The following is a 14,213-nucleotide window of genomic DNA, read 5'->3' on the forward strand; positions in this document are numbered from 1 at the left end:
GGCTGGACTGAACAGTGGATGTTGGTGAGGCCAGATAGGATTAGACCAAATGGTGAAAAATGTGTTTTCATATCAAACTTTTGTTGTTCTTCCTCCAGGAAAAATAACCCACTCTTCTGGACCATTATTGCTGGAGACCATGACAGAACCTTGAAGGAATCAACTGAGCAGGTGAGAAATGTTTTTAAAAGTCATTCTGCCTATTCTCTAAATTGTCACATGCCAGGGAATACATTTGGACCTCCCTTGTGGCTGAGCTGGTAAGGAATCTGCCTGCAATTCAGGAGACCTATGTTCAATCCCTGGATTGGGAAGATCCACTGGAGACAGGAAAGGCTACCCACTCCAGTATTCTGGCCTGGAGAATTCCATAGACTGTATAGTCCATGGGGTTGCAAAGAGTCAGACATGACTGAGCAACTTTCACTTTCAAGAAATACATTTATCTAAAACATGAGATTAGTTATTAATCTCCTAATGCCCTCTTACACTTATCATTTATACCAACATTTAAAGATACAATTTGAGATCACATTTAATCTGAGAATTAGGGGAAGTGAGTCAGGAAGTGCAAACTGAGGTCCATGTACACAGGTCCACAGAGTCTAACTTCCCCAGGACCACCATTCCTCAGAAAGTTCTTCATGGATTCCTGCAAATTATTAACAGATTTCCCTTTTAAATTTAGTACAAAGTCACCTTCATTGGGTGACGTGTGGAAATGCAGAGATTTAGGATTATTTTGGACCAGTGTACAAGGACGTTGTTTGAATCATTGACTCTGCCTTGTAATTTCTTGCTTGCTCATGATGCAGGTGAGAAGGGCAAAACACATCGTGATGCATGAAGACTTTGACACACTGAGCTATGACTCTGACATCGCCCTGATACAACTGAGCTCTGCCCTAGAATTCAACTCAGTGGTGAGGCCAGTATGTCTTCCACACAGCTTGGAGCCTCTGTTTTCTTCTGAGATTTGTGTTGTGACTGGCTGGGGAAGTGTTAATAAAGGTAAACCTTTTACTTTTGCATAAACATCACTACCAATTGACAGTTTTGAGAATATGTCATGGAAACAATATCAAGCAGTATCTGCTTTAGCCCTTCTTCCTTCTGAAAGATAGGAACCATGGTTTATTTAACTAGAATAGTTCATCAGATTAGAGAATGAGCTATTTTATAATTTTTGCATCAGAATGGCTTAATCATAGGTAGGCTAGTTCTGTGAAAGGCCAGATAGAAGTATCTTTTCCCTTGTAGGCCATATGGTCTCTGTCACAGCTATTCAAATCTGCCGTTGTACCACAAAGCAGCCTTAGACAATATGTTACAGAATGGATGTGGCTGTGTTCCAATGGAATTTCTCCATGAAATTAAAATTTTATGCAATAATCTTGTCACAAAATGTTATTCTTTTTTTGGATTATCATTTCAACCATTTAAAAATGTACAAACCATAATTAATTCATGGATTGTAATAAACAGACTCAGTTGGTGTTGGGAGCTGGTAGTAGGGGCTGACATAGAATTGGCCTGCTGACTGGAATCTGATGAGGCCTGAGCTAGATTCTAGAGTTCTTAAAGCCATAGTGAAATACCAAAAGACCTGAATGAGTTGATGTTGTTGTCTTGCTTCTTTTCACTGTATAAAATTATTTTATCTTATATTTTCCTTCTGTCTATATGTCATTTAAACTCTGTAAGCTTGCAGATGCAGAAGACAAACTTATGGTTACCAAAGGGGAAAGGGGAAGAGAGGGATAAATTAGGAGTTTGGAATTAACATGTACATATTACTATATATAAAATAGATAAACAACAATGTCCTACTGTATAGCATAGGGAACTATAGTCAATATCTTATAATAATCTGTAATGAAAAAGAATCTGAAAAAGTATATATATGTGTGTGTGTGTGTGTATGTATATGTAAAACTGAATCACTTTGCTATATACCAGAAACTAACACAACTCTGTAAATTAAATAAGTTGTTGCTATTGTTCAGTTGCTGAGTCATTTCTGATTCTTTGCAACCACATGGAATGCAGCACACCAGGCTCCTCTGTCCTCCACTGTCTCTTGGACTTTGCTCAAATTCATATCCATTGAGTCGGTAATGCTCTCTAACCATCTCATCTTGTGCATCCCCCTTCTCCTTTTGCCTTCAGTCTTTCCCGGCATCAGGATCTTTTCCAATGAGTCAGCTCTTCGTATCAGGTGGCCAAAGTATTGGAGGTTAAGCTTCAGCATAAGTCCTTCCAAAGAATATTCAAGGTTGCTTTCCTTTAGGATTGACTAGTTTGATCTCTTTGCAGTCCAAAGGACTCTCAAGAGTCTTCTCCAGCATCACAGTTTGAAAGCATCAGTTCTTCACTGTTTAGCCTTCTTTATGGTCCAACTCTCACATCCATATATGACTACTGGAAAAACCATAGTTTGACTAGATGGAACTTTGTCAGCAAAGTGATGTCTCCACTTTTTATTATGCTGTCTAGGTTTGTTATAACTTTTCTTCCAAGGAATAAGTGTCTTTTAATTTCATGGCTACAGTCACTGTCTGCAGTGATTTTGGACCCCATGAAAATAAAATCTGCCACTGTTTCCAGTTTTTCCCCATCTATTTGCCATTTGATGGGACCAGATGCCATGATCTTAGTTTTTTTGAATGTTGAGTTTTAAGCCAGCTTTTTCACTCTTCTCTTTCATCCTCATCAAGAGGCTCTTTAGTTCCTTATCACTTTCTGCCATTAAAGTGGTGTTATCTGCATATCAGAGATTGTTGATATTTCTCCCAGAAGTCTTGATTCCAGCTTGTGATTCAGCCAGCCTGGCCTTTCCCATGATGTACTCTGCATAGAAGTTAAACAAGCAAGGTAACAATATATGGTCTTGTCAAACACCTTATCCAATATCAAACCAGTCAGTTGTTCCATGTGTGGTTCTAACTATTGCTTCTTGTCCTGCATACAGGTTTCTCAGGTGATAGGTAAGGTGGTTTGGTATTCCCATCTCTTTAAGATATACACAGTTTGCTGTGATCGACACAGTCAAAGGCCTTTGAACATAGTCAATGAAGCAGAAGAAGATGTTTTTCTGGAATTCCCTTGCTTTCTTCATGATCCAATGAATGTTGGCAATTTGATCTCTGGTTCCTCTGCCTCTTTGAAACCCAGCTTGTGCACCTGGAAGTTCTCAGTTCACATACTGCTGAAGCCTGGCTAGAAGGATCTTGAGCATAACCTTGCTAGCACGTGAAATTGGCGCAACTGTACAATAGTTTGAACACTCTTTGGCATTGCCCTTCATTGGAATTGGAATAAAAACTGACATTTTCTAGTCTTGTGGCCTCTGCTGAGTTTTCCAAATTTGCCCACATGTTGAGTACACTTTAACAGCATCATCTTTTAGGATTTGAAATAGCTTATCTGGAATTCTGTCACCTCTATTAGTGTTTTGTGTTTTTTTTGTAGAAATACTTCCTAAGGCCCACTTGACTTCACACTCCAGTGTGTCCATATGTGGTGAGTATGTAGTGAGTGACCACACCATCATGGTTATCTGGGTCATTAAGACCTTTTTTGTATAGTTCTTCTATGTATTCTTGCACTTTTTCTTAATCTCTTCTGCTTCTGTTAGATCCTTACTGTTTCTGACCTTATTATGCCCATCCTTGCATGAAGTGTTCCCTCAATATCTCCAGTTTTCTTGAAGAAATCTCTAGTCTTTCCCATTCTGTTGTTTTCCTTACTTCTTTGCATTGTTCATTTAAGAAGGCCTTATTATCTCTCATTGCTATTCTCTAGAACTCTGCTTTCAGTTCGGTATATATTTTTCCCCTTCTCCCTTGCCCTTCACTTATCTTCTTTCCTTAACTATTTGTAAAGCCTCCTGAGACAACCACTTTGCCTTTTTGTGTTTCTTTTTTGAGAGGATGGTTTTGGTCACTGCCTCCTGTACAATGCTATGAACCTCCATCCCTAATTCTTCAGGCACTCTGTCTACCAGATCTAATCCCTTGAATCTATTTATCCCCTCCACAGTATGATCAGAAGCGATTTGATTTAGGTCATACCTGAATGGCCTAGTGGTTTTCCCTACTTTTTTCGGTTGGAGCCTGAATTTTGCAATAAGGAGCTAATGATCTGAGCCACAGTCAGCTCCAAGTCTTGTTTTTGCTGACTATATAGAGCTTTTCCATCTTCAGCTGCAAAGAATATAATCAATCTGATTTCAGTGTTGACCATCTGGTGATATCCATGTGTAGAGTTGTCTCTTGGGTTGTTGGAAAAGGGTGTTTCTATGACCAGCATGTTCTCTTGACAAAGTTCTGTTAGCCTTTGTCCTTTTCATTTTGTACTCCAAGGCCAAACTTGCCTGTTATTCCAGGTATCTCTTGTCTTCCTACTTCTGCACTCTAATCCCCTATGATGAAACGGATATTTTTTTACTGTTAGTTCTAGAAGGTCTTGTAGGTCTTCACAGAACTTCATAGGTAAACTTCAGTTTCTTCAGCATCAGTGGTTGGGCATAGTCTTGGATCACTGTGACGTTGAATGGTTTGCTTTGGAAATGAACCAAGATCATTCTATCATTTGGGGATTGTACCCAAACACTACATTTGTGATGCTTCTGTGGATTGTGAAGGCTACTTCATTTCTTCTAAGGGATTCTTTTCCAGACTAGTAGATATAATGGTCATCTGAATTAAATTTTCCCATTCCCTTCCATTTTACTTCACTAATTCCTAGGATATTAATGTTCAATCTTGCCATCTCCCTCTAGACCATCTTCAATATACCTTGATTCATGGACCTAACATTTTGGATTCCTACACAATATTCTTTACAGCATCGGACTTTACTTTCACCACCAGACACATCCACAACTGAGAGTTGTTTCCGCTTTAGCCCAGGCGCTTCATTCTTTCTGGAGCTAATAGTAATTGCTCTTGGCTCTTCCCCAGTAGCATATTGGACAACTTCCAATGTGAGGGGCTTATCTTCCAGTGTCATATCTTTTTTGCTTTTTCATACTGTCCATGGGGTTCTCTAGGGAAGAGTAATGGAGTGGGTTGCCATTTGCGCAAGCCGCTTCACCACAAGCCTGTGATTCATGAAAGGAAAGTTAAATATACTTCAAACAAAACAGTGACAAAGTCTGTGAGCTTGAAGGACAGGGGAATTAATCTTCGACCCTGTACAGCATTCACCTTCTCAGTTTACTGTGGTACCTGCAGCCAAACTGCATTTTTCTAAAATCTTTACAACTGCCATATGCGGAGATTTTATCCTCCTGTTTTGCAAATGAGGGGGTTATGGCCCTGAAAGTTAAGTCATTTGCTAAGATTCCATGGCTAATAAATAGGGAGATTTAAACCAGTGTGGCTCAGCTGATAAAACTTGAATGGCTTTTTGTTATATTTAGAAACAATTTCCATCCCAAACTGAATGTTAAGAATGTTGCCGAGATATTTACTTTTGGGTAATAATAATAATATGTTTTCAATGAGAAAAAAAGAAGAATAAATCTGACCTCCTAGCCCAGCACTGAAGAATCTGCATGGGACCTCCCTGAAGCTCTCCAGCAACGTTTCCTCCTTTGTCCCGTTGCTGGCTGACCTTCAGGCACTGTCTTCTTTCTCTCTCAAGCTCTGTACTTTGTTTCCTTGGCCTCTGAGCACTCCTATTTCAGTCTACTCACAGCCCCTTCTCATCACTCCATCTTCAACTCGAATCTTCTCAGACAGTTTTCTTGCAGCAGGACTGTCCTTCACTCTCTTCACGGCCTGGTTTTATCATCTCTTTGCACATAAAGGGACTTGACATCATTTTACAGAATCATTTTCTATATCTCACCCCTTAGAACGGGAGCCTCTTGGAGGCAGATCTCTGCCTAATTTACTGCTCTCTCCCTAGGGGTCAATATCTACCAAGCATAGAGGAAACAGTAAATTTTTATGGACTGGCTGGCTTCAATGCCCTTGAGTAAATGTGCCTGTTCTTTAATACCTTCAACCTTCACCAACTCGGTGACCACCAGGTGATAGAGGTAGTTAAAGTTTTACAAAAGGTGAATTCAGTCTTTCAGTCTCAAAGAGATAACAAGTTCTCCATTTTGAGACATGATAATAAACAGCACTTTTAGGGATGGTCTCTGAAAAGAGGGTTTTAAATACATTAAATTATCTTTGTATTAGGTTATTGCATTAAAAAAGTAAGATATAGAGTCAGACGCAGGCTAGTTCTTAGTTCTGTCCCCTAGTTGCTGAAAGATCAAATCTTCAGAGTTCTGGCTTTTTCAAGTGTGAAATCAGTGTGACAGCCCACCTGACAATGTTGTGAGTATTAATAGCTTGGAGTAAAAAGCATAAATATTGTACATCTTGTGTTAGTTGTTCAGTCATGTCCAACTCTTTGCAACCCCATGGACTATATAGCCAGCCAGGCTCCTCTGTCCATGCTGTCCATGAAATTCTCCAGGTTGTAATACTGGAGTAGGTAGCCATTCCCTTCTCCAGGGGATTTTCCAGACCCAGGGATTGAAACCAGGTCTCCTGCTTTGCAGGCAGATTCTTTACCATCTAAACCACTAAATGTAAATTAATTTTAATATAACTTTTAATTAATTTTGATATAAATTATAATATAATTTTAAAAAATGTTTATTGGAGTATAGTTGCCTTACAATGTTTTTTTTAGTTTCTGCTGTACTGGAAAGTGAATCAGCTATATGTATACATATTTGTTGTTGTTTAGTCACTAAGTTGTATCCTACTCTTTGTGATCCCGTGAACTGTAGCCCTCCAGAGTCCTCTGTCCATGAGATTTCCCAGACAAGAATACTGGAGTGGGTTGCCAGCAAGAGGATTTTTACTGCTGAGCCACCAGTGAAGCCCCATATGTATACATGAATCCCCCCTTTTTTTGGATTTTTAAAAAATTGTTTCCCGAAAGTTACAGAACTATCAAATACTAAACTTAGTTTTTTTTAAAATGAGTCATAAATCTAAAGTGATAGAATAAGTCATGCAGAACACATGTTGACATAGGCCTGCCTCCTGTACTGCTGAGGGTCAGGCCAGGGAAGAAATTCTTTAGTATTCATCATCAAAGTCATCTTAAATTGGAATCGGAATTAGGCCCCAGTGATAATAAAGGAAAAAGAGAAACATGATTTGGTTTATATTAGGAAATCCGATAAATGTATTATTGTTATATAGTTATAATATATTTACATAAAATATTTACAGTTGACCTTTGAACAATGTGGAGGTTAATTCAAGTATCATTTATAGTCAGCCTTCCATGTCTGCAATCCCGCATCCATGGGTTCATCCAACCACAAGCTATGTAGTACTGCTATATCTGCTATTGGAAACATATCCAAGTATAAGTGGACCTGTACAGTTCAAACCGGTGTTGTTCAAGGGTCAACTGTACATGTATAACTATATAGTCATATATATTTATAATATGAATTACCTAACACCAAGTCATATATTACTGAATTTCTCTTTCTGAATTCTTACATGTAGCAATCTTTGAAACACTAAGATTTAAATCAGAATTAAACTAGAAAAAAAGTGGTTTTGGTCTTGTTCTCTTGCCAGTGGATTTTCTTCCCCAAGATGCCACATCTGGAAATAAAGATATTATGCACAAGACACTGTGTCTGGATTCAGCATTATGCATCGACTTAGGCAAAACCGAATGATAGTGTAGAGAAAGCTTGAACTTAAATATGTTTCTTTAACAACCTGTTGTTTACTTCACAATCAAGCTCTTTCTCAATCTATTTTTTAGATGGTGGTCTAGCGAGTCGATTACAGCAGATTCAAGTGCCTGTGTTAGAAAGAGAGGTCTGCGAACGCACTTACTATTCAGCCCATCCAGGAGGAATCTCAGAGAAGATGATCTGTGCTGGCTTTGCAACATCTGGAGGGAAAGATGTGGGCCAGGTGAGAGGATCCTGATTTTGCCAAAGAAGACAGGAAGTTGTTATCTGCTGGAGTTTCTTCATAGACAAGAAGAATCCACTCTCAAAGCCTGCAAGCGTGCCTGCAGCATCACATCACACCCCTATTCAAAATCCAGACAGAAGCAGGCATCAGTCAGAGGGCAAGAGGGTACGTAGAGGAGCCCATGAGAAGGTAGGAGAGGGCAACACCACTCAACTGACCTGCTGGTGAGATGTGTTTAAATATGCTTAGGGCTTTGGTAAAAGGGCAATGAGCAAATAAGGATTCTCAGTTAATGTATCCCACTTGTGATAGAAGAATTTTATTCTTTCAAATTATTACTAAATTCCTGTGTACTCACACTTAATTTTCTACCACAGAATAAAATAAAACAATCATAAGGAAAATTAGAACCTTTGAAAAAATGGTTTTCATATGCAATGGGAAACAAGTCACAAAGCAGTAGTTTAATTTCAGTGATACCACAGAGGTACAAAGCTACACAGATGGACTTACAGGTCAGTTGGGCAAGCGTGCTGTTGGCGAGTTCAGCATTAAGTAAGAAAAAGACAGGATGTGCGCAAAAGGATTGCAGAATACCAGGTTTGATATCCACGTAGCCAACTGAGAAATGTGACTTAGGTATGCAACCGAGAAGCATTTCCAACAGGAAGTAGCCCTACTTTTAGCTCCTAGGCTGGATTTGAGGGAATCTGCCTGAAGGAAGGCAGACACATATCTCCAGATTGGTATTTCCTTTCATGTTGGGCTAGAGAGGGAAGAAAGAATGAGTCTTGAATCCTTGGAGCTCTTTGATGGTACACCCCAGCTCCCACCATCAGGAAACAGGAACCAATGGGTATCACCTCTAAAGAGAGAAAACTGGGTTATAATCTGGGTAGAAGTCTTTCCATGTAAAAACATGAGGACAAAAGGGAGGAGGTCCCCTCTTAACTTTGAGTATAAATTTATTGTAATTAAGCCTTTTATGATGTCACGTTCTATACAAATTCTGTTTTATGTTGTATATTGTCCTAATTTGCATTCTCCAGAAGCCAACCCTAAGAGGAGGATTCAATTGCAATGGTCTGCTTTGAAGTGCAGATATCAGCTGTAGGAATGTGAGGAGGTGGTCCAGGGAAGGGGAGGCAGCCAGTCTAGGATGTACAATTAAGCCAGCTACCACAGCAGGGGGCTGAACTGAATCCTGCAGTGATAAACGCATGTAGTACACTTATTCCCTTGGAGGAGTGGGGCAGTTTCCCCAAAGTGATGGCTGGAGGGCTGCAGGGGGCACCTCTCATATTCTGGCTTACCTCATGGGTGGGGTGGATAGGGCAGGATCCCAACGGCACAGAGCCAGACACTGACTGGAAGGTCTGAGGAGTATGAGAAGGGTTTCACACCCTCTGCTAGAGGATATTACTGTTATAGAAATCAAATAGAAAAGTGTTCTAAATTAATGTGTTCTTTCTCCCTTTCCTGAGGGATGCTTTTTCTATTTTGAATCAAGAAAATTACAAATAGCTCTGCTGTCTCTGTCATGTTTAATAGAATCTAACATTAAGGAAAGACCTTAATCTATCAAGAGATCATAAAAGAACTAGAGAGGGAAATAGATCTGTGTAGAGGTGAGCCAAATACCATGATCTCACTTGGCACCTATTCTTACTTCAGCTACATCCAGCTGTCACTTTGGCTGAAGTGTGACCAAATTTATAGCCGATACGAGGAAAGGAAAATAGGAGTTGAGATTCTGACCAACTGTGGCTAGCTTTCTCTTACAAAGAATACTGAATTACTGAAAGGGTAACTTCAAAAACTTGCTTTGACAGAATGGACTCTAATATTTCTGTCAGGTAATTGATTTTTACCCTCCCATGTATACTTGGAGGCAATGGACCTGCTAATGTAATTTCTCATCCAGGAAGGTGAGCATCAGAAGGTTGAAATGAAGAGACATGGGAGTCTCAGACACAGAGTGTGGAATCCTGTGATTCTTTGCTCACCACAAATTTCAGATTGTTTTAAAAATTTCAAGTTCTTCGACCTATCAAGTGATTTCTGTCTTCACAGAGTAGATACTTGTCTGGTTCTTGCTGACTTTTCCAATGTGTTTATTTCTCTCCCCTTTCTTACTATAGTCCAGCCACACTGATTGCCTTCTGATCTTCAAACTTGCCACATCCATGTCTAAATTGTGCCCTTAGCCCCGATATCAGTTCTGCATATAATGCTGTTCCTCCAGATTTTAAAAAATACAGCTCCTTCTTATTTTTCATGTATAAGCTCAAATGCTCATATAATATATATATATATCAATATGAGCTCATATTTATGAGCTCATATTGATATATATATATGTATATATATAAAACATATGTGCATTGTAAGTTGCTTCAGTGATGTCCAACTTTGTGTGACCCTATGGACTGTAGTCCACTAGGCTCCTCTGTCCCTGGGATTCTCCAGGCAAGAATGCTGGAGTGGGTTGCCAGTTCCTTCTCCAATGCATGAAAGTGAAAAGTAAAAGAGAAGTCGCTCAGTCGCCTCCGACGCCTAGCGACCCCATGCACTGCAGCCTACCAGGCTCCTCCTTCCATGGGATTTTCCAGGCAAGAGTACTGCAGTGGGTTGCCACTGCCTTCTCCGATATGTGTGCATATGTATATGTATAGTCTAAGTCACTTCAGTCGTGTCCGACTCTGTGCGACCCCATAGACGGTAGCCCACCAGGCTCCGCCATCCCCAGGATTCTCCAGGCAAGAATACTGGAGTGGGTTGCCATTTCCTTCTCCAGTGCATGAAAGGGAAAAGTGAAAGTGAAGTCGCTCAGTCGTATCCTACTCTTAGCGACCCCATGGACCGTAGCCTACCAGGCTCCTCCATCCATGGGATTTTCCAGGCAAGAGTACTGGAGTGGGGTGCCATTGCCTTCTCCAAATATATATATATTTATATATGCATGTGTAAACGTATACACAGCTACCTTTGTTCTCAACTTTTCACTCTGAGTATTCCTTTTACAGGTATCATTACAATCTAATTTGTTTATACTCTTTTCCATAATGGCTAACCCACGGTAGGCACTGAATGATTTTTTTTAAGTAACTAATAGGCACCATTTGTTTATTAAAGATTTACTATTAATAAACACTGTGATAAGTACTGACAAAAGAAGATAAATTAGACAGACTTTTTCTGTATCGTGAAATGTTTGTAGTTGTCTGAAAAATTCTATATTGGGTATGTGTTGGTACTGAATTAATGAGTGAATAAAAGACACATCAGACCATTTTCAAACTGGAAGCAAATCTTAAATATAATCTTATGTGGGAAAAAAAAACTAGGCCCAAAGAAAATGTTAATTGTTCTGCAATACAAATTAGGGAATCTGTCTCCTATTCCCAATTCAGGATATCTACTGTGAAATTCTTCATATAAAATAAACAGCTATATCAAATGTTATCAGCTCAGTTTATTTTCTAAGAAGATAATTAAAAATTTAGTTAGGGTCTAAATACACTTGTATATATAAAAAAAAGCCTGATTAAAAATCAGAAAGGCTGTCTTTAAAAAAATGCAAATCTTATATTTTAAGGTCTGATTTTTTTTTTTAGCTTTATTGAGATATAATTGACATATAACATTGTGTAAATTTAAAATGTACAATGTGATGATTTTTATACATATGTGTTGTGAAGGGGCTTCCCAGGTAGATCAGTAGTAAAGAATCTACCTGCCAATACAGAAGATGCATGAGACAAGTGTTCAAGCCCTGGGTTGGGAAGATCCTCTGGAGGAGGAAATGGAATGGCTAGTCCAGTATTCTAGCCTGAGGAATTCCATGGGCAGAGGAGCCTAGCAGGCTACAGTCATGGAGTCACAAAGAGTCAGACAAAATTGAGCGACTGAGCACACCTCGAACAATTACCATTTCTTCTTATGTTGAGAACACTTACGATCTACTCTCTTAGCAACCGTATATAAGTCCTGGTCACTATGTCCAACTCCTTGAGACCCCATGGACTATAGCCTGCCAGGTTCCTCTGCCCATGGGATTTCCCAGGCAAGAATACTTGAGCAAGTTGCCATTTCCTTCTCCAGGGGATCTTCCCAACCCAGGGATCAAACCCATGTCTCAAAGAATTGGCAGGCAGATTCTTTACCACTGAGCCATCAGGGAAGCCCGTTTCTGTGAGTTTAGTTTTTTTAGATTTCACATATATGTAATATAACATAGTATTATCTTTCCCTATCTGACTTTTCACTTAACATCATGTTCTCAAGGGTTATCCATATTGTCACAAATGGCAGGATTTCCTCTGTTCTCATAGCTGAATGATATTCCATCTTAATATTTAGTATTCTTATAGATAAATAACAAATAAATAAACATATATCTAATATGTATATGTGTATATATGTATATATTTGCTTCCCAGGTGGCTCGGTGATAAAGAATTTGTCTTCCAAAGCAGGAGATGTGGGTTTGATCCCTGGGTTAAGAAGATCCCCTGGAGGAAATGGCAACCCACTCCAGTATTCTTGCCTAGAAAATCACATGGACAGAGGAACCTGGCAGGCTATAGTCCACGGGGTCACAGAGGGTCAGACATGACCTAGCAACTGAGCACTCTTAAAGTATCCATAACACACACACACACACACACACACACACACACACTACATCTTTTTTATCCATTCATCCTTTCACAGAAAAATGGACTGCTTCCATATCTTGGCTAATGTGAATAAAGCTGCAATAAACATGGGAGTGCAGTTATCTCTTCAGTATCCTAATTTTATTTCCTTTGGCTATATACCCAAAACTAGAATTGCTGTATCATATAGTGGTTCTATTTTTCATAGTTATGTATCAATTTATATTCCTACCAGTGGTGCAAAAGGATTCTCTTTTGTCCACATCCTTGCAAACACTTTATTTCTTGTCTTTTTGATGATAGCTGATTAAACAGGTATGAGATTATATCTCATTGTGATGTTGACTTTCATTTTCCTGATGCTTGTGATGTTGGGCACATTTACATATACCTATTGTCATCTGCACATCTTCTTTGGAGATATGTCTATTCAGATTCTCTGCCCATTTTTAAACTGTGATTTTTGTTATTGATTTGTATGAATTTTATAATTTTGAATAATAACCCCATATCAGATATATGGTTTGCAAGTATTTTCTCCCATTCCATATGTTGCATTTTGATCTTGATTGTTTCTTGTGATGTGCAGAAGCATTTTAGCTTGATATAATCCCACTGACTGATTTTTGCCCTTGTTGCTTGTGCTTTTGGTTTCATATCCAAAATACTGATGCCACAAGCAAAGGAGCTTTTCCCCTGTTTTCCTCTAGGAGTTCTGCCATTTGGGGCCTTATGTTTGTTTAAGTCTTTTTTTTTTTTTTTTAACCTTTCCTTTTATTTATTTATTAATTTTTTAAATTTATTTATTTTAGTTGGAGGCTGATTACTTTACAATATTGTAGTGGTTTTTGCTATACACTGATATGAATCAGCCATGGGTTTACATGTGTTCCCCATCCTGAACCCCCCTCCCACCTCCCTCTCCATCCCATCCCTCTGGATCATCCCAGTGCACCAGCCCTGAGCACCTGTCTCATGCAGAACCTGGACTGGTGATCTGTTTCACAAATGATAATATACATGTTTCAATGCCATTTTTAGTCTTTAATTTATTTCAAGTTAATTTTTTATGATGTAAACAGGGATTCAATTTTATTCCTCTGCATATGGTTATCTAGTTTCCCCAACTCCATTTACTGAAGAAATTAGTCTTTCCTCACTGAATACTCTTTGTTCTCTTGTCAAATACTAGTTACCTATATAAATTAAAGTTTTTTCCTGGGCTCACAATTCTGTCCCTTAGGTCTATATATCTGTTTTAACACCAGTACCATACTGTGTTGATTACTATCAATTTGTAATATATTTTAAAATTAGGAAGTGTGATGCCTCCAACTTTTTTCTTTCTCAGGATTGCCTTAACTGTGTGGGGGTCTTTGTGGTTCCATGTGAGTTTTAGGATTTTTTCCTTTATTTCTGTGAAAAACACCATTAAAATTTTGATACGGACTGCATTGAATCTCTAGGTGGTTTTGAGTAGTATGAACATTTAATTCTTCCAATCCACGAACATGGGATATCTTTTTATTTGTGTAAATAACTTTCAATTTTTTAAATTAAAGTGATAGTTTTTTGTATAGAGATCTTTTGC

General features: G+C 38.8%; 1 protein-coding gene across 1 annotated transcript in view; it reads left to right on the forward strand.

The window, feature by feature from the left end:
* Positions 1-14,213, forward strand: part of OVCH1 (ovochymase 1) — an 85,258-nt gene that overhangs the window by 17,438 nt on the left and 53,607 nt on the right. The window contains exons 10-12 of the mRNA XM_081591658.1: positions 99-171; positions 816-1,011; positions 7,804-7,958. Of these exons, the coding sequence (XP_081447784.1) occupies positions 99-171; positions 816-1,011; positions 7,804-7,958 (424 nt within the window). The remainder of the gene's footprint in view (positions 1-98; positions 172-815; positions 1,012-7,803; positions 7,959-14,213) is intronic.

The sequence above is a fragment of the Giraffa tippelskirchi genome, chromosome 4 (genome assembly GCF_054371585.1).
Source record: "Giraffa tippelskirchi isolate mGirTip1 chromosome 4, T2T-mGirTip1v1.2.pri, whole genome shotgun sequence".
Lineage (NCBI taxonomy): Eukaryota > Metazoa > Chordata > Mammalia > Artiodactyla > Giraffidae > Giraffa > Giraffa tippelskirchi.